This window comes from Antedon mediterranea, chromosome 2 (genome assembly GCF_964355755.1).
Source record: "Antedon mediterranea chromosome 2, ecAntMedi1.1, whole genome shotgun sequence".
NCBI lineage: Eukaryota > Metazoa > Echinodermata > Crinoidea > Comatulida > Antedonidae > Antedon > Antedon mediterranea.
In genome coordinates, this window is record NC_092671.1 from 9,548,855 (window position 1) to 9,569,425 (window position 20,571).

The 20,571-nt window shown below is 32.4% G+C and overlaps 2 protein-coding genes across 19 annotated transcripts; one reads left to right on the forward strand and one right to left on the reverse strand.

The window, feature by feature from the left end:
* The first annotated feature begins 131 nt into the window (after window positions 1–131).
* LOC140040319 (high mobility group protein 20A-like) lies at window positions 132–6,218 on the forward strand. Of its 3 annotated transcripts, none has more exons than XM_072086176.1 (10): window positions 132–197; window positions 594–767; window positions 991–1,076; window positions 1,278–1,336; window positions 1,657–1,872; window positions 2,312–2,470; window positions 2,947–3,031; window positions 3,362–3,577; window positions 4,054–4,192; window positions 4,295–6,218. In XM_072086176.1, the coding sequence occupies exons 2-10, from the start codon at window positions 643–645 to the stop codon at window positions 4,308–4,310; spliced, it is 1,101 nt and encodes a 366-aa protein (XP_071942277.1). In that variant the 5' UTR covers window positions 132–197; window positions 594–642; the 3' UTR covers window positions 4,311–6,218. The 3 variants fall into 3 exon arrangements, with proteins under 3 accessions (XP_071942277.1, XP_071942276.1, XP_071942278.1); XM_072086175.1 differs by having other exon boundaries at window positions 133–197; window positions 613–767; XM_072086177.1 differs by having other exon boundaries at window positions 157–197; window positions 616–767.
* Window positions 6,219–6,232: 14 nt separating this feature from the next.
* On the reverse strand, window positions 6,233–20,571 carry LOC140040316 (leucine-rich repeat-containing protein 71-like). Of its 16 annotated transcripts, none has more exons than XM_072086159.1 (18): window positions 20,480–20,540; window positions 19,258–19,291; window positions 17,210–17,319; window positions 16,637–16,966; window positions 16,397–16,472; window positions 16,168–16,242; window positions 15,854–15,922; window positions 15,373–15,532; window positions 14,866–15,045; window positions 14,643–14,744; window positions 14,431–14,487; window positions 13,743–13,787; window positions 12,947–13,007; window positions 10,431–10,484; window positions 8,508–8,581; window positions 7,922–8,030; window positions 7,641–7,759; window positions 6,233–7,121 (listed from the first exon to the last, which is right to left on the reverse strand). In XM_072086159.1, the coding sequence occupies exons 2-18, from the start codon at window positions 19,284–19,286 to the stop codon at window positions 6,999–7,001; spliced, it is 1,773 nt and encodes a 590-aa protein (XP_071942260.1). In that variant the 5' UTR covers window positions 19,287–19,291; window positions 20,480–20,540; the 3' UTR covers window positions 6,233–6,998. The 16 variants fall into 16 exon arrangements, with proteins under 16 accessions (XP_071942260.1, XP_071942259.1, XP_071942263.1 ...); XM_072086158.1 differs by having other exon boundaries at window positions 6,234–7,121; window positions 8,508–8,593; XM_072086162.1 differs by lacking the exon at window positions 10,431–10,484 and adding an exon at window positions 11,915–11,935 and having other exon boundaries at window positions 6,234–7,121.

Genomic DNA, 20,571 nt, shown 5'->3' on the forward strand with positions numbered 1-20,571 from the left:
ATGAACGCAATAAAGAAAAAAAGTACGTACTTAGCAAAGATCTTATAATCTATAGTATAAGATCTTTGGTACTTAGCAAATTAGTGGTGGCGCTGTTTATGAATGCCCCACGCTCGAGATTTATTGTGGCCGAGTAGCTTGTGTTTTTGTTTACACACGAAGAACAAACAAAGTTGCACAGCATTTAGCTTGTAAAAGTAAGCTTAATATAACAATAAACTATTTACTGGTGCATTTATTATTATGAATATTAGAGCTACTTTTAGAAATATTAATGTTTAGTTTAGGTGAAATGAAGTAGATGAAAACAGGAGAAAGAAACTGAGCTTGCTAGTAGGCTAGCCAACCATCACATGCACACGACGTCCAGACAGAGTCGGGAAGGCAGCCAACAATGAAGAAAGAATTCATCCAGCCTAGCTAGCCTAGGTGTATTTCCCCATGTATTTCATTCACTTTACACTAATTAGCTAAGAAGAACCAGTCAGAAAAAAACTTAAAATGTCGGTATGGGTAAAACTATTTATAAAATATGATTATTTTCCCATAGGCTACATTATTTTATTATTGATATTATTATTATTATTATGTAGGCCCTATTCTTGTTTTTAGTAGGTTTACCACAAATATAAATAAAGAACTATGGACCTGAGTGATGGGAACTCAAATCAAGGCTTGATGTCCAACGCGGGATCGTCTTCTCTTTTCAGCATAGCTGACCTGGATGAAATATCGAAAACGACATCTGATCTGGGCGTTGATACAAGGTGATTTGTAAGATTAATTAGCATAACAACAATATAGAGGTTAAAGTAATATTTTTATTTACCATACTCTTTAAATACTTTAGTGGGAAAATTGTCAATTCAGAAATATAATATGCAAGTCAAGTGTATGCATTTTATGTTTAATTGTTACTTTTTGTAATAATTTTTTGGGCCCAGAGAAGTACAGACAACTATTAATAACTATTAATTCTTTTATTTGCAGTTTTGGAACTTCTCATAGACATAATGTGGGGGCTTCTTTGCCTCAGTCACTCACACATCCAGAAATGATTACAGATATTTCACAAGGTATGTTATCAATAATTAATGCAATTGGAATGATGTTGAAAAGAACTACAAAGGAATGAGAAATTCACAGAAAGAGAAAAGCTGCGATTTCAGCCGAGACTTAAAGAGAGTGACAGATGTATGTAATTCATACAACAAATAACATTTTATTTTTAAATACCAAACAAGAGAAATGCAATAATATTTGTTTTCTTTTTAAAGTCGAATTACTGCAGCAAGATTCAACATCTCAAGATATTCCAGATACAAGCAAGGAAGATGTAAGACTTTTAATTTTAAATATTTTAATTTAGATTTAATTGACATGATTTTGAAAACACACATCATCAATGGTGTCTAAAGCTCTGTCTACACTATATACTGTCTACACTGTATGTGACAAAAAATGCCCATTGATGTGCCCATACATGGACATGATGATGTCATATCACTACCATATTTGGTAGTTTGATAGATAGATAGACAGAGCTTAAGATTATATTTCATGTACTGTATACATAACATTGATGATTGAAAAACAATGTTGAGATGGTTGATAATACTGTTATTATATTATCAATATCATATCTTTATTTGGTAGAGTTTTACCAAAGCAAAAGGTGGATGGTCCAAGGGTAAGAAACGAAAGAAACAGATGAGGGATGTAAACGCACCTAAAGCACCTCTAACTGGCTACGTCCGTTTCATGAATGAAAGACGGGAGCAAGTGAGGCAAGAGAATCCCCAGGTGGCATTTGCTGAAATCATCAAGATGCTGGGTGCTGAATGGAGTAAAATGAGTTCAGTAGAGAAACAGGTATAGAGATCCAAATGCTTGTGATATGTAATGACCTATGAACTAAGAAAGTTTAGTTAATTCATTGTGTGACCTGTATGTAGGGATTTGTTATTCACCCTCCCTGATTTCTGAATCTATGCATTCATTCCTCTAACTCCTGTCCAAAGTTACCTAAAATAACTAAGCACGTCTGAACAGTTTCAAAACCAACCTGAAGACATTGCTATTCGCTGATGTACTCGCACGTTGTTAATGCACACCATAAGCTCCACATGGGTGAGGGATACCGGCGCTATATAAGTTTTCATTTATTATTATTATTAAGTCATAGTTGAAAATGGAAAAGATTTACCTTGCCTACTAAACCCCTGATTCCTGTACATAAATTTAATATCTTTGCAACAAAACAAATAATATTTTATCAAAACCTAAACTGAACAAACATCAAAAACTTTAGAAATACCTAGATGAAGCTGACCAAGACAAAGAACGGTACATGAAGGAGTTAGAACAGTACCAGCAAACTGAAGCATACAAACTGTTCACTAAAAAACAACAAGAACGTAAGAAGAAAGAGATGATGGACGAGACCGATGGGCATCTTAATGGATTAGAGGTAAATATTATTGGGGCTCTCGCAACTAATGGTTTAATGGTTTTAAATTTGTATAGCGCAAAATAAAAATAGTCTATGTGCTGATTAACACAAGTGCAAAAAGAAAGAAAGTGTTATTGTTGAATAAACCAGGATCAAGCCCAACAAACCGAACAAACTGACCAAGAAACAGAAAAAAGTCACACTGTTACACTAACTTGTCAAGATAAGCTAGCTATTTATTTATTATAATGATGTGAGCATCTGACTATCCTGACTAAGAATGTGAAGAATTGTTTCCATGGTCAAAACAGCATCATAAGGACATCACTCTAAAGCCCAAATCCTACTGGACTTGACCTACTAATTGAAATTGTTACTGAACCCTTACAGTAGTTACAACTGTAAAATCTTTTGACCATTTCTTCAAATTCTCAAAAAGATGCACCATGTAAAGTAAATTTAATTACTATTACTGTATTTGTTACATTTTTTAGTACAATGATGACAACAAAATAGACACAGAACTCTCAACATTTGATGTCCCCATCTTTACTGAAGAATTTCTTAATTATAATAAAAGTAAGTAATGCATTTAAAAAATGGAAAACTCTATATATAAAGTCTTTCTCTAGTCATAGCTACTCCAAAATCAAAACACATTACTGTACATACATGACATAATTAAATAGAATCAGACTGGCATGTGAGGTGCATGGGTTTGAGACCTGTCTGTCCTTAGGCAAGATGCTTTAATCTCATTGCCTCGTCCTCTAGATGGGATGTAAGCTGGTTTTGTGTACATAACTTGGTACAATAGTAAGGGATCATCGTTTTAGCCGATGCACTGTGGCTGTAGTAATCGTAAATTTTCTCAATCGACGACAATTAATTACATTTTTTTTCTTTTAGTCCGGGAAAATGAGCTTCGTCAGCTACGCAAGTCAATCACAGAATACGAGGAGCAGAATGCCATTCTGCAGAAACACATTGATAACATGAGGTCGGCTATAGAGAAGCTAGAAACTGAGACTGTACAACAACGAAATAACCAGATGGCACTAAGACAACATCTGGAGAACTGGCGCACTGTTCTAACTTCACATTTCTCTACAATTCCTTTACCAGGTACTTTGAATTATATTTTGAATGTTGAAAATGTATAGCATTGAAGAAAATAAAGAAACTATAATAATAGTAATAATAATAGTTCATTTTTATATAGCACATATAAGCAAGCTCTCAATGCGCTGCACACATCATTACCCCGGTCATTTTTTAAACATACTCCCATAATAATGCAGCTAGTAATCAGCGCAAAGTTAGGTCTTGATATAACCGGTACCCATTTTATACACCTGGGTGGAGAGAGGCAAATGTAAGTAAAGTGTCTTGCCTAAGGATACAAGCAATAGTTGGATTCGAACCACGATCTCACATTTAATAATCCACGTCCAACACACTGCGCCACACGCCTTACATTATGTTAATTGCTGAAATAAAGTTTATTATTATTATATTATAATCCATACTCATACAAAATAAAGAAAAGAAAAATGTATATTCTTCAGCATAAATTTCATCTGGTTTCTTTTGTTTTGCAGGTACTAATGAGGTCCCCACAATCCACACCATCGACTCGTACATGACAAAGTTACATCAACAGATTCTAGACTCGCCACAGCAAAATGAAGGACTAATCTCAAGCGTTAGAGAGATAGTAGCTAAACTCGATCTACAAAGGTGAGTGAGTTCCAATGAAAAAACTATGTTTCTTTTAATACTCTAAAATCATTATCTATAACTATAAAACTCTGTCTACACTATCAAAAAATATGTTTTTAGTGACCCAAAGATGTGAAGACTGAGCTGAGGAAATGTTGTTGGAAGATAGGCAGTCATCACGTCTAATGAGAAAGACACTGCTGGTTTCTTGTGTACCATAGCTTGAGTGTATTCTGGGCAAACAGAAAAATAAAAGCACAAATCCTCACCGGAAAGTTCATGTTGTACATCACTATATCTTGCCTTCTACACCATGTACAGTATATAATATACCAATCTTAATTAGGAAGTTGTTTTACGCTTACCAACTGCAAACTAAGCTAAATTAACATTTACAGGCTAAGCTAACAAATGTTAAACTAGTGCTATGGTGTAAATATATTTAGGCTTGTAAAAGAAATATCATAGGGTATAGTAAACGTTACAATATTAAAATCAAACATTTCACAGCTTTATGGTGCTAAAAATGTTTTTTTTAAATCGCAATAAAATGCCAACACCGGTCTAGTAATAATTGTTAAGTCTGTCATTGCTTTAAGATGGATGTAGTATACCATACATACCTATAATCTCTTACAGCAGAGTAGACTTCTTGATCCTTATGTAAATAAAGTATCGTTATCAATGTGAATGTTTTGTTTATTTGTGACATTTAGTGTGGAAAAGCAAAGAGAAAGTTACATTGTTGGATGAAAATAAAGAAGAGTAAATTGTTTAACAAACATTACATTTATTTTTAGTTCCTCCATAAACGGCCTTATTCGGTAAAAATGACATTTCCAAAATTCCTGTGTATATTTCCAACTTTAATTGATCTTTAACATCAACGACACAAAGAGAGTGGTTGTCGACATAAATTTAAAAACAGGGCAAAATAGCACAGTAGCATCATAAGCAAGTACCATGCTGTACTTTGTAACGCCAGTTTGAAATGAAGGTTTTTTCCAAATTTATCATCTGGATTATTCTCACAGTAGTATTAATAATGTAATGAAAGGTTTTTAATTTGTTTGACCTGAAACAAAAATTGCATGTGATTTGTAATCTCGGGAGAATGAAATGATTCAATGGTGCAGTGCCGGTTAGTCAGAAACATTAATTGGAGTCACACAATGTGCTCAACATCCTCTCCCGAAGGAATGCTAACTGGGATAACATACATTGATAATCTCCAGGGAAAGTGAAAACAGGCAGAATTAGATGTATTGTACTCTTATATTCACACTTACTGGTTATTCTTAATGCAAACAATTGATTTAATACAAATATTGGTGTTGATTAGTTGGGTAACCAAGGGACTTAACAAAACACGCGGTTAGGGGCGCTAGAGCGTAAAATTCTATACAGCCAACATAGCCAATTATTAGTTATGAACCCCTTCATGAAGATGACCGGCAGTATCTTTCCCCCTCCCCTGTCTCGCGGCGCAGGGCTCTTCTGAATCGCTTGGCTCTGGTGATACAGCATAGGCATAGCCTTCCTAGCTAGAGGGCCTCGCATTTAAACGCCGCTTTAACACAACCATTTTAACCCAATAAAATGTTATTTCATTAAACATTAAAATTCCACGTTTAAGTGTAATTGTAACTGTATGTTTAAGGTTATATAATATATTCTTTCTAGTCGTTCTCCGTAAACGGGAAAATGGCAACTTTATTGTTCTCAAAAAGTTAAAGACAGAATTTCACGCTAAGCTCCGCCCACTTTGTTAAAGCTCATGAATAAATTATTCATATTCACCGTCCTATGGCTTCCCGTCATGTTTCGTAAAGTCCCTATTGTGACTTTATAACAACAGTGAACAAAGTGAGGGCTGAACTTAATTTGATATCCTATCTTTTTTATTTAGGGCGGAAAAAGGAGGATCCGCCCTGATAATTGTTCATAAAAATAAAGAAGAATAATTTAAAAAGTGTACTTTCAAATATGTGCCACATAAAAATGTGTTCAACAAAACCAAAAACTTACCAGAACAGATGGGTGTGATTGTTTTTATTTTATCACTTCTACAATATTATTTACATAATAAATATGTTACAATTTTTTTTTCAAACCTGTAAAAGTTTCTACAAACATTTATCTACAACACAGCAAATTCGCTATCATACACTTAAGCACCTGTGGTGGTAAAGTGCGCTCTAGAAATCTGTATTATTAATATTATTCATTTTTAAAGTTTTCTCATTTTATATATATATATAATTATATATTTTTAAAATGTAATATTTTGTTTTTATTACATCATGTTTTTTTATAAAGAACCAAGATTGACCATACTCCTTGTGGGAACGAATAAAGATTATTACTGCATACATATTTGTTTATTACCGTTTTACTGGTGTACTTGCAGTATTTACTTACTACATCATGAAAACAATGTAAAATTTTGTTTAATCAACTACTGTACTTGGTGACGTGTGTAAAAAATACAAAATTATTTTTTTATTATTGGTAATATAATGTGAGAAAGCCAGGGATACTAACACTGTGGGTCCTAAAACTTGTGTCTAGGAATGAGACCTTTTAAAAATAAACTGACAGTGCAAAGTTTTAATACATGTTATTAAATTTATTATATTACAGTATATATACTGCTAAATCCAGCAGACTGCCAGAATAGACAAAGGCATATTTGGGTTGGTCACTCCAGAGCTCGCAAAAGATCTACTCGCACTGCTCAGATAGAAACAATTCAGAAGTCTAAGGAGCTAGATCTCTTCAAAACAGAGCATTCTATTAAATGTCAGATTGTACACCAAGCATGCTAACCAGCCAGTGATTGGTTATCCCCCTCTCCTTTCTCTGGTGGTTTGTAGTATGGGTCTCTAGCAAGCAATACTTCTTGTAATTTTACATATGTTTCATCTGTCTTCTTTACATCGTTTCCCTGGAAAATAGAATACTGTATATTCCAACATAACTGCCACAGAAGCTGTGCTTTTGCTAATGTAATAATTATAGTCTACAATCTATTCAAATACAGGTTAGCATATTTCTTTTCTTCAGTATATTCACTAGATAGGTAGATAGATATCTACTCCTAATTCTTTTTTTTTCTTAAAATGCTTGTTATGTTATGCATAGAGTATATTGAGTTTGTCAATGGTATAAATCTTAACTTTAATGTCATCGTTCTATTAATTTGCATGACAGTGTACAGTAGTTTTTAATACGTTTTTATTTGAATTTGATCACAGAAGCTTAGAACGCAACGCATGTATCATACATGCAAAACACACAGCTTGTATTTAAAAAATTCCACGTAAACAAATGGACGATGAATATCTCGAAAACTAATATCTCCTTAAAGTCATCATAGATTGATTAATTGTATTATTATAAATTGGAATAAAACATTTGGACTAGTAATGTAGAAGCAGTAAGAAGCAGTGCATTTTAAACTTACGGTTAGAGACATTCTGAGAATTCCCTTCATAGCGGGACTCGGCGCCAAATTCAACAAGGTAATTTGATATTGCACGGCTAGTAACAAACCCTTCATTCCTGTATCTGTTATCTTATTACCTGAAAAAAAAGAAGTACTTTTTACTGCTTAAATGATATCAACACACAAAATAAAAACAACAATATACTGCAGTGGAAGTGCGTCCTAAACACAGCATCATTCTCTGGGCTATAATTGATTGATTTTAAATTAATTAAATAAACAGAGTTGGTGGTACTAACGAGATAAGTTGAGGTTAATTAGGCATCGATTTCCTGGAATCCATAATTGGTTGTCCATGCTCTCTACTTGTTCCAATAATGGGTTGATGGCTTCTAAAATTTCAGGTGACTAGAAAGAAATAAAGAGGGTAACACATGATTAGGACATGTAGTAATATTGGTATCCTTTCACATTATGGTGGTATTTATTGTATAACCTTTCAAATACTGGTTTTAAATGTCATAAAGCTCTGTCTAAGCTATCTTAACTTTATGTGATGTGCCTAAATATATGGGGGTGATACGCCCAAATATGGTAGTGATATGACATCCTCATGTCCATATATGGGCACATCCAATTTTTGAACATAAAGTTTGATATTGTGGACAGAGCTTTTGAATGCATAAAGACTGACAACAGTGACCTTTCCTTTTCATAACATACTATTTAAAAAAATCATTCTGCACACGCACAGAAAAATATGAGTATATTCAGAATGTATTCATGTGGCACATCATGAAAAAGTCAACTGTGTTTTATGTTTTTATTTTTCTAAGAAGAGTATTCAGATTTATAATTCACAAGCATTTTCAAAATGATACATACATCTGATTCCGGCACCCTCTTGTCCTTTGAAGATGTTTTCTTTCCCTTGCTGGTCTTGGTGGACATCGTGTCGGCTACAAATGATGCTAAGTCAGTTCAGTATTTGTATAGATTTGTAGAGAAGAGGATAGAACATACACAGCAAATAGGTTAGAGAATCACAGCAAACAGGTGCAGTTAGACTTTAATATGTGTGCATAACAGGAGTATAATTAGAAGGTACTTAAAAGATAGATTTCCCATTTCCATGCCCGATACTAAAAGAATCATATTTGCGCACTGCATGTAGACCTACCCATGTCAGTTAATGTTCAATCCCTCACATTTGCATACTTTGAAGACAGTTTTTTTTAAATATTAAAATTAATAGACCCTGAACACCATGTTCGAAGGGCACAACAAAACTACCTTAAGTATTGTGTATTTGTCAAATATCTTATTGGGGTGTGCTTATATCCAATATAGGAATAAGGAACGTATGTTCTCATCAAAAATGCTGTACAAGAATGTTTCAAACCACAGTTATAATTTGAATTCCATCAAACTAACTAAATATTTTTGTGCTGACAGAATTATAATCTACATGGGTGCATAGCGAATAAATAATGAATTCCTCCAATTAAAGACCACATGATGGTACTAAGTGATCAGCTGAAGACGAGTGATGTCACATTCTCAAATGTTAGTCTTTAATTGGAGGTACTATGTGTGTTAGTAGTTAGAAGTTAAACTGTGCATTGAATATATTTTTTTCATACAATACAGGCACATTCTAATATGTACTGTCCCTTAAACAAAAATTGAAATTCAGTTTAAATAATGTCTTATGGACAACTCATCAATCATTCAGAATAATAATAATAATTCAATAAATTCAGAAGATGTAAATATCTTTTCTTTTAAAACAAATCATCACAGCATCATCAAAGATTAATTAAATGGTGGAACAAATATTAGTATTTTTTAATATAAAAATAATTAAAACTTGCTTGAACATGCTTGTTTTAAATGTTGTTAGAAGTACAGTAGGCCTATTGTTTTAAACTATAATTATAAATGATATTTGTAATATCAATCAAAAAACCTTTAAAAAATGCATTTATTTTCCATACTTTAGGCAAAACAAAGCGCGTGTAAACCACAATTAAAGAACCCCTTAGAGGTACACCTTTAGGACTCAGTGTCCAATTATAGAGATATTTAATAGGGGTTTCCACTTTAACAAGGGTGTTCCAAAGAAGGGGTCCAAACTGTATTTTTCAATGTATATTTTTTATGTGCATATGAGACATACATAACTGGTGCAGAATGTTTTTTTACAAGGAAAGTGCAGTTATATAAGGGAGGTATAAAATTAAGTACCTCCCTGGTTATATTTCCAGTGGGTGAACATGAGTAACAAGTGCTGTGACTCGACACATGAATCCAACAGCTAGGAGCTGTTATTTATTTAAATTAGATGCTCTTTGGAAAAAGTAGTAGGCTAAAATATAGTATTTGTTACTTGTCCAGATCTATTACATTTCAAACACAACCACCCCATGGATGGTTTACAAATTAAAATAAAATTCATTTATGTTAGTATAATTAAATTTACAGACAACACAAGAAAATGTTTAAATAAATTAAATACTGAAAATTTACTGTAAATAGATCCAGATAAAAGAGAATCCCATAAAATTAAAAGAAAACTAACAAAAAAATTGTTAAATTAAATATTTTTAAATGTTTTACTGAAAAGCCAATCAACAATGAACATCCATGCCATCACATAACAGATGAATAATAAACATTAATAAATGATGAAAATTAATTTAATTCAATTAATGAAAAAAATGTATATATCATGAATAATGGTGAAAAAGCGTTATTTGAGAATTAAAATGCGAATAATGAAAAAAATAATGTTGGAGGTTGTTGTACCATTAGCAGTTGGTTGAGACACAGCCCCTGCTAGTGAAGTTCGGCTTCCTCCACCTAACAAAATAGCGATTTATAGAGAAAGCAGAAAAAACAATCGTGAAAGTAAATTAAACAGTAAATTTTAATTGGCTTATAACATTCATTCATACTATTAACTAATTTTATTATTTTTTTATACTGGGCGATCTCTTCAGTCAAAGACTGGTCTCCCAGAGGGCCCAGTTATGATCAGTGGCTGTGATGTACTAGTACGCTGGGGTATAACCAACAACTCGTCTCGAAAGATGTACTAGGTTCTTTAAAGTGCACATGAGTTAGATGGTTTATATAGTCCTTATCCTAGAAGACTCGATCTACCACCAGAACCATAGAGTGAGTGAGCCTCGAACTCTTGCCAAAGTTATGGCTACGTTATTACGTTTCTACTGTAATTAAGTTCGAATTGAAATTTAATCTTTGAAATAAATTTTCTAAAATGTATTTATATGTTTGGTTCATTGGGTTACTGTGGTGGTTTGGAAGATTTTTCTTATTTTGTTAATTATCAGCCCTTCATTACAGAATAAGGTGTCACACTTTCTTTTGTGTATAAAAGATAAATAAATAAATAATAATTATGATTTACACATTCACATAAACAACACTGCCATACATTCACAATTCATCACATTTCATAAACTGATTTCATAAACAAATTCCAAAAACAGTCCCAAAGTATCAAGAAAGAAAGCAATTAACAACAATATTCAGCCATACTAATCCACCAACAATACAAATAATTATTAAATAAAGTAAAATTATAATAAATTCTATAATATGTGTATCTATAATCAATAACCTTTATAATCCTAAATTACCAAAACAGTACATAAAAAGACTATGGAAATATCTAGTGGATGGCTTATACATTACACATACTGTATACTGTGTTACGACTCAAAAGTTGGATATACTGACTGACACTGCCACACAATGGAATTGTAGGGTTGAACAGATAGACAAACAGACAAAAAAAAATCACAACCTATAAGGGAAATACAAAGGTAGGAACATCTGCAAGACTTGGGAGGATGCAGTGTGACAAAGTTGGTGATGGTAATCGTGATGGTGGTATTATTTGTGAACACACTGGTTAATGTGACAATTTATTAAGTGACAAATCAATAGGACAATTCATGTTATTATTAGTCAATGGTGACATTATTCTATTTATAATTTATTTTTAATAATTACAAATGACATAAAAGGTCAGTAACTTTAAAGGGTGATATGTTAGTCATGGTGATATGTTTTAGGATCATAATATTTTTTAAACTATGAAATAAATATTTGTATATAAATGACATTTTATGGGATGACATTTTTAATACATTGAAATTGAATAATGATGACATTTTGTTGGGGGCCACTATGCGTGAATATGGGTTTTATGTGAATATTATAAAATAGGGAAAACAAAACTGGGGTAACATCAAACAGCCTACCTATTGAAGCCTTCAACAAGCCTGTAGGTACAATATATAAAAATGAAATATATGATGATTTTTCTAAACAAATATCACTCTCCCATTGTAAGATTCACATCTATAATTAATTCTAAGTAAAAATTGCTTCTTTACCAATCCACTAACAAATCTATAAAGAATACTTTTCACATCTGTTTAAAGTTAAATTTTATTTTCCCATGGAGGGAGAGTTAGGAACATATTTCCTAATCCTAACTTATTTCTCCATAGTTTTCCACCAATGTATGGTTTTTTAAAGAATACAAATTTATCCTGATTGACTTGTATCTCAGAGTACTGTATGTACTTCAGGTTTAGGTCATAAAACAACAATCGATTCTTGACCAAATAGATCCAATAGATAGATTGCTAGTTAAAAGTATTCAGCAACGAAACCATAAACAGATGTGAAAAGGCATTTTTTAAACAGTGAAGGTTGTTTTCAATACGCATGAACTTGTAGAAATAGACAAAAAAATAGGTAAAACAAAAAGCATGGATGAAAATAATGATCAATGATAACAACAAACAATATGATAGTGATCATGATAATGATGATCAAGATAAAACAAAACTTAGTGCAACTAACTAATTACAACTACACAACCTATCATAAAATTAAACAAAATGGTATGTATTCGAATTTCCCAAGTAATTATTATAAGGGAGCTTTCGATTTATGATGGACCTAGGAACAAGTTACTTTAGGCTTTCAATGTGCAAATGCAGGCAATTTGAGACATGCTTTCTCATAATATTCCTAGACATGGCATTTTGGTGGTCTGTCCAGGTGACCAACATCATGATAGGCCTAGTTGTTAAATTGAAAGCTTCCTGGGGTACACATATTATGTTTGATTACCTTATTTTCTGAATCATTCTGTTACAAAACACTCATCAGGAAATCAAATTCTGACATACAAATTATGGGTTTTTTGTGTGAAAATTATATTCCACACAATATGATATATTTAAAATTTAACAGTCACTCTTAATTTGTGTTTAACCTACCCTTTTTCCATTTGTCCTCTTTCTTTCCTTTCGTTGTATCATCTTTGTCTTTCTTAGCATCCTTAAAAAAAACAATAAAAAATGCACAAATTATATTTTCTTTTTAAAAACAGGGAGAATATATTGAAGAAATGCGATGATATCCAAGAAATATTGGATTAGATTTTTTAGAAGAAAACAAAAAGTGCTTTTAATTTAAAATAAACAAAATTAGTTTAACTGCAATACACATCATTGCAATTTATGTTTGGAAGCACTTTTGATAGTATAGGAAAAAGAAAATAAATATGCCGAACAGGCTGGAATCCCAAGGCAAATGCTTATAAAGAATATAGTTTTTAAGATGCAATTAGATGAAATAAATATTGTAGTAAAATTAAGTTTTAGATATTAGTCCCAATGGCCATATTCACCAATCACACTTAAGTGAGATAATTCAAAAATTAAGTACTGTATACCCTTGTATTCACTTAATGGAGAATTTTTAAATTTGTGATTGGTGGATACAACCACATGGTCCTGGTTCAAGCCCTTTCACCAGTCATTACTTTAATTGTTTGTAGGGGGAAAACAAGTTGGAAAGCTTTTTTTTCATCAAATAATCTGTTTACTATTAGCAGAACCATCATAGAGTTTTAATTGGAAGGAGATCTGGATATTAGAGACATATTAAATGATAAATACATTCAGAGTAAGTTAATATGCGTGCAAAATGTCATATTACAAAAATGTAGTACAGTGCAGATCATTAGTTGACACATGTCAAATCAAATTAGTACAGTACATCAGTCATTACCGTTTTACTAGACTTTCCATCCTCTTTTTCACCTTTTCGCCCGTCCTATTATTGATTAAACATTATCATTTAAAGTCTGAAAATATGTAATATAAGGATGCAGGGTTCTCTTGGAAGCCAAATGATTCAACTAAAACACATTCTGTTCCACGTATTACTTGTGGTTTAACATTTTCCAAATAAATGTTGCCTTTTTTTAAATAATTATGTATATTTATGTGTTTTTTCATCGGGCGAAATTGAAAATTGTTTTATACCATAGAATAAAAATTAGATCAAATTAATTTAAACCACCTATAAAGTTTGTTTGGAGAACCTTTAAAGATAGGCGACCGAAAACGTAGGTATACATGGGGTACAAGAGGCATTTAGATGAGCCATCTGCAATTATTTTTATTTAAAAAACATTACACTTTGAACTGAAATGCAAAACTGCAAAAACACTGTTAAGTGCAAAAATGTGCAAATCTGGATGTGTAAACAAAATGTCATTGTCATGCATTTAATGAATCGTCAATACATGCTTATTTTACTTTAAATATTTGGTAACTAACCAAATCTTCATACAAAGTGCATTTTTAAAACAGAAAGTTACATTGCTCCATCAAATCTCAAAAGCCAATAGTTAATTAAATTTATTTTCAAATCAGTTATTCGCATATGCAAATTTGTGCAGTGAGTAAATTACCGCTGACGATCTGTTTGAGCGGGCATCATCCTTATCCTTTTCACTTCGTTTAGTATCCTGCTAGGGATAAATATTAAAACTTTTAACATTCTAACTAATTATTCAGTGTTCAGTGTATTTACAATACAAGAACGTATGGTTTTCAACACCTACTTCTGATAGTAGATTGAAATTTGTGTTATTTATAAAGGTTATTAAGACAACAGTATTACCTTCTTCTTAGAAGACTTATCCCTCTTTTTATCTGTCTTATCCATATGACTACTACTGCGGACGCTTCCTGGTCTGTCTCTGTCACGTCTGGAAGGTGGAGGCTACAAAAAGAGAAACAGAACACACAATACAGCCAATATAATAATTGAATTCTCATTGCTTAGTAAACTCTATATTTGTGACATTTTCTAGCTATAAAATAAATAAAATATTAAAACTCACTGATTTTAACAAGCCTTGATCAGGCGAACCCTTCTCGCTAAGAAGCTTCCTTCTTTCCACGACCTCTTCATGCGTAAGTGGAAACCGCGATAGAACCTCTCCAAGTTTCTTGGCACCCTCATCAGACACGTTATTATTAGCTAGTGACAAAGAGAGTAATACACGATTCATCCGCAATCCCTGTAGACAAAAACAAAAATTAAATTGTCCATTTGATGACAGTTACTTAATTCAGTAAAAACTCAAAATGTTGTACTCAGGGAAACATCTGTTAGGCTGGCCAAGTTATAATACCACTTTTTCAAAACTTTCAAAACGATGTGATTATAAATCCAAAAATGATGGTAGGAGGACATTTTAGGCTGTCAAACCTCAATACCATTTGGAATTAACTGTAAAATTGTATTCATACTAGTGAGAACCACAGTATGAACACCGTACAACACTGTGTGTAAACAAGACCTATGTATGAACAACTTACAACACTGAAGTGTAAACACAACTTACATTTGCAATGGCTACAGCACCAACATCAGTTATCTTATTACCACTTAGATTAAGTGACACTAAATTCTTATTAGACGATTTGACTGTGGATAATGCCTTTCCTATCATCACTGCTCCTTTGTCGGTTATACCATTATTTCGAAGGGATAATGATGTTAATCTAAAGAAAAGAAACCAATACTTCTCTTATATGATTAAGTTATGATGTTTCGATAGTAGCACTGTTTTGGCTACTAAAAACCAAATCTAAGGCGTGGTCTACACTAGAAAACTTTACCAAACTTTTGTGTTGGTCATTGTAAAAGGAAAAAATATCGTTATTTGATTTGCCGAGTTCACAGGAAGTTGCACAGCATATATTCTGCAAAAGTATTCTGCAGTTTACCAAAGTCACTGGTCTTACACTAGACAATTTTGGAAAACTTGTATTGACAAATCCCAGAGCCTAGGCATTTGGACACGTGTTTGTAATAATACTCACAAGCTGTCTTCTCCAATAAGCAATGACCATGGTTCCTCTGGGCACCAAGTACCATCTATAACTAAAGTCCTGCAGATTAAAAATTTACAAAATAGTTAGTAGTAACAACGGTTTCAGTAAAATCAATAATTGTAATATAAGTACTTTGGAGGATTCATTTATACTATTGTGTCAAATGAGCTTATGATTGATGACATTAGTTCGATACAATAAAAACTTCAATGCAATCAATGTTAATTTTTTTCTGGTAATCATGAACTTGCTAGGTTATCATTTCTGAAACTTATTTTTGAAAACTACTATACAGTACTTACTTCAGATTTTGACATTGTGGAAGAAATGAGGCAAACTCTTTAACCACATCTTCACTTAGATTCACATTCCAAAGACTGCAAAAAGAATAAGGTATAATTACTGCACACTCAAATGCAATAGAATAGATTTGCTACATTATTAAAAATGACAATACATGCAAAAACAACCAGGAAAGTAAGCTGAACTACAGTAAACATGAATTCAAAATATTAATAATTATACACATACTTAACAACACTGAGCTTTTCAATTATTGGCCAGCACTGTTTGAATATTCCTACCATCAAAGAATCAATCTTCCAGCCTACAAAATAAAAACAAGTAATGAATTTATGATATATATATATAATATATTATAGCTAACCTGTGAAGCAAAATTTGTTATTCAAGAATAATAAATATAATACAACATCAACAGTTGAAGACAGACATTTCGAGTATGGATACTAAAAAGACATAAATGTTTACCTCTAATGTAGATCTCTGTAACAGTTGTTGGTTTGTCTTCATTTTCCATCTCAACTTGGACCACAGGTCGAAAGTAAGCATACTTATCTTTGGTGACATACGTCTTTGGGGGCGCTTCCTCCTGATTTGCAGCATCCACACCTTCATCTGGTGTAGGGTCTTTTGATGTATTACTGTCTTTTGAATCCTTTGACTTGTTGTCTGGTGGAGCCTGGGCACATGGAGGTTTCGGTCTGATAACTACAGCAGGAATCTCATTGTCCTTAAGAAGATTGCGACGACAAAACTCTGTAAAATCTGCTTCGAATATGCCAGTACATATGTATGGTTCTAAATACAAATGGAAAGACAAAACACTAAAATAAGAAATTTTAAAAGAGATAAGGAAACACAAGTTCACAGTAATTTATTAGGTTGCTAAATATTTATAAGAATTCAGACATAGCAAACACAGGAATATCAAGTGCTTCCCTTCTAGGTTTAAGAAAGATGCTAATTAAGCCTGACCTCTGGGGTTGATGCCTTTCCTAACATAGAAATGTACTCATTAATTATTATTAATAATTATGGTACCTGGTGTTTTGTTTGGGTCATCATCTCCATTATCTTGTCCCGATGTTGAACCACCTTTGTCTTTGAGCATTTTCTCAACTCTCTTTCCCATCTTCACCTTCTTTACGACACTAAAAAAAGATGGTGCAAGTTTATTACAACAAATTTTTTCATTTAATACAAAACCTACGTATATCACTTATTACTTATTGGCAATGAAAAAGTTCCATTGAAATTTTGCGTTAATAAAGATGTAAGTATCATTTCACAAATTTCAAAACAATTTAAAATGAAATTATTTTGTTTTTTTACAGTGACAATCATGAACTGTGGGAATGAAATAACACAGCAGTCAACTCAGGTGCAATGTGGAATTTAAGTGAACATTTTAAATTAATATTCTAAATCTAATCTGGTAGAATTAAAGTGAATTATTAAGTAAAAATATAACCAATGCATATCTATGCATTCAAACTACAGTTAGAATCTTTAGGACGTGCCCCTATTAAGGGGTACGTAACACCTTATTATTAAATTCACACATTCTCATACAAACAAGCTGTAATGTACGGTTTAACACTATGGCAAACCACTATTCATTCGGTGGACATCTCTATAAAGAAGACACTTTGTTAGGTCCTAATAGGTGTTTACTTAATTTCGGTTTCTACCGCCAGTCATATTATGTACATTTTATCTTTAGTTTGTTGCCATATTAGATTGAACCAAAGACTCTGGTATTGGAAGACAAGCATAACTATAAAGCTCAAAGTACCACTATAATAGTACTAAATTATTGATTCTCTTCTGACACTAAATAATGCTATAGCAGGGTCTACAATAGCATAATATTAATCAAACTATATTAGTTTTTTTAGGATTGTGCTAATTTTTCAAATGTTACGTGTCTAGTGCATAAATGATAATTTTAGGTGTTGAATTGAAAATCAAAACATACTGTTAATAATATTAAGTACAGATCTGAATTATTCTCATTATTTTGTTGTATTTGTAACTACTGTATCACGTGTTGAAATTCTGTGCTTAAAAAAACTATTGAATATATTACCTATTCATCATTTTAGAGCTTCTTTACACTTATTTAAAAAAAAAACACAAATTATAAAATAATAAGTACAATACTTAGATGCCAGTTGATATTTTTTAATAATAATTATCAGGAGATGGAGTGTGCAGATTATCTGAGCCTAAATATGGTTAATTCAAAGTGATCCTCATCATTTCTACACTATCAAACTAGTTTGACAAATAAAATGTGATTTGCACAAATATGGTAGTGATATGCCCAAATATGGTAGTGTCATGACATCATCTTGTCCATACTGTCTATAGGCATCACATTTTGTTGTAACATAAAGTTTGATATTGTAGACAGGGCTTTAGTTCATAATTATAAAAACCTGTTCACACTAATTTCATAATCAAGGAACACTTTAATATAAATTGGATTGCTTACAGTATTAAGTTATAAAATTTAAGAAAATGATAAAAACTACACTGTATTTCACAATGTGTGGATTAAATTAAAATGAAAAGTGATAAATTGTGAATGCTTATCAATAAAATAAATTCAACCACCATAATTGCATTGACTATGTACTGCGTACCCAGAAAAAGTACTGAAAACCATACCATGTTTGTGAATAAGCATTGCAAATGTTGTACTCTTTTATTAATGCACTACTAAAAACTAACGAAATGAACAATAAAGTCGTATTAAAAAGCTGAATTGTATAAATTAAACTATGTACGATAGTGACAAGTGTATTTGTTCAAAATGACATGAACTGGTGTTAGTAAGGGAATCCTTAGGAAGGTGGGACTGGCTGTGTGTATAACTAATAGGACATTCCATGCACTTTGATTTTCCTAAAATAAGGTATCAATGTGTATTGTATACAGACAGTTGTTGTGCATAGCAACATTCTAATAATAAATTTAATTGTTTACTGCTCCGAGAACCGATGACCAAATGAAATGCATGTGAACTGGAGAAATATTATAATGTTAGACGACTACTGCTCATGTACTGTAAATGCAATACTTACCTACCAGATGAACTAGTAGATGAACTCATATTGTCTAGAACAAGATTAAATTAATTTAGGATAGGCCTAGTTGGGCTAACGAAACTGTAATTGAACAGCAATTTTTATTACACAAACAATTTCAGTTTCAGTTTCAGTTTATTTTCCATTTCAATTTACAAACTGTAAACAAATAGTCTACAGACAAAATAAGGCCCCTTTTATACATATTCAAAAATTGAATTTGTGTGTGTTTGTAATCAGTCAGATCACATTCATTTGTGTTTAGTATGCCTATTAAAGGACAACTTGAACGAGGACCTTATTTTAACAACGTATTAGGGATGTACATATTTCAGAACCATCGCGAGAGATTAAGGATATCGCAGTATGCGTCCGTCGTACAGCCGTCGCAGTAAATTGCTGTGACGTCACAGGTGCATCGCAAAATTTACGTCATGAGTTTTCTGGCAAAGTGCGAAAATTTCTAGTAAACACACTTTGTAAATAAATCGTAAAAAAAAAAAAAAAATGTGAATTTTTTATTGTTTAGATTTTGTAAAATAAAAACCATTTCATTTTTATTAATAAATATTTATCGACCAAAATAAAAATAATTTAGATCATATCGCGAACAAAATTAAAAGAGACCGATTCGAACGCGACCGATATATATCGTAAAATTCTGAGTTATGCGGAGTAATTACAGGGGTTTCCCCCAGATGAGCTAGAGGATCATTTTGTGCAAGCGACAGTGGAGTAATTATTTTATATGCCGATTGATGTACTGTGACATGAGACTAATAATAAGTACATGGCGGGGCTTCCCTGTTTATTCTTACACGTTCCCTGTTATTTTGTGTTCAAATTGTGCAATAATAGGCCTATAATATCATTTGCGTAATTTTACGCACTTTGTAGCCTATTTTAAAGTTTAGGACTTTGCGTTGTGGTGACTTTGCGTTAGGGCGACTTTGTGATGGGGCGACTTTGCGATGGGGCGACATTGCGACTTTGTTTTGGGGCGACTTTGTATGGGACGCGACTACCGCGCCTCCATACATTACAGTTAGGCTATAATAGGCCCCCTCCTAGTTAGAATACTACCTACTACTAGCCTAGTAGGCCTAGCTAGGCCTAGGCTAGATACTATAGTAGGCCTCGCCTAGCTAGGTTATGGGAGCTAAAAAGGCTTAGGTTATGGGTAATAAAGTAAAAGTACATTAGTAATAAATAACCATACCTAATGATTCTATACGATAAGTAATATAGGCCTGGTTTAAAGTTATTTTCTACGACACCACACTGAAGTCAACCATTTTAAAAAGATTGTTT

What these genes read in the sequence shown, in the direction of transcription:
- LOC140040316 (XM_072086158.1), bottom strand. Translation starts at nt 19,286, where the DNA reads ATGAGTTCATCTACTAGTTCATCTGGTAG. An exon ending in TGACCCAAACAAAACACCAG is followed by an intron (nt 16,967 to 17,209) that starts GTACCATAATTA and finishes ATTTGTATTTAG; the next exon opens with AACCATACATATGTACTGGC. An exon ending in CTTATTGGAGAAGACAGCTT is followed by an intron (nt 15,533 to 15,853) that starts GTGAGTATTATT and finishes TCTTTTCTTTAG; the next exon opens with ATTAACATCATTATCCCTTC.
- LOC140040319 (XM_072086176.1), top strand. Translation starts at nt 643, where the DNA reads ATGGACCTGAGTGATGGGAACTCAAATCAAGGCTTGATGTCCAACGCG. An exon ending in GATTACAGATATTTCACAAG is followed by an intron (nt 1,077 to 1,277) that starts GTATGTTATCAA and finishes TTCTTTTTAAAG; the next exon opens with TCGAATTACTGCAGCAAGAT. An exon ending in ATTTCTTAATTATAATAAAA is followed by an intron (nt 3,032 to 3,361) that starts GTAAGTAATGCA and finishes TTTTTCTTTTAG; the next exon opens with TCCGGGAAAATGAGCTTCGT.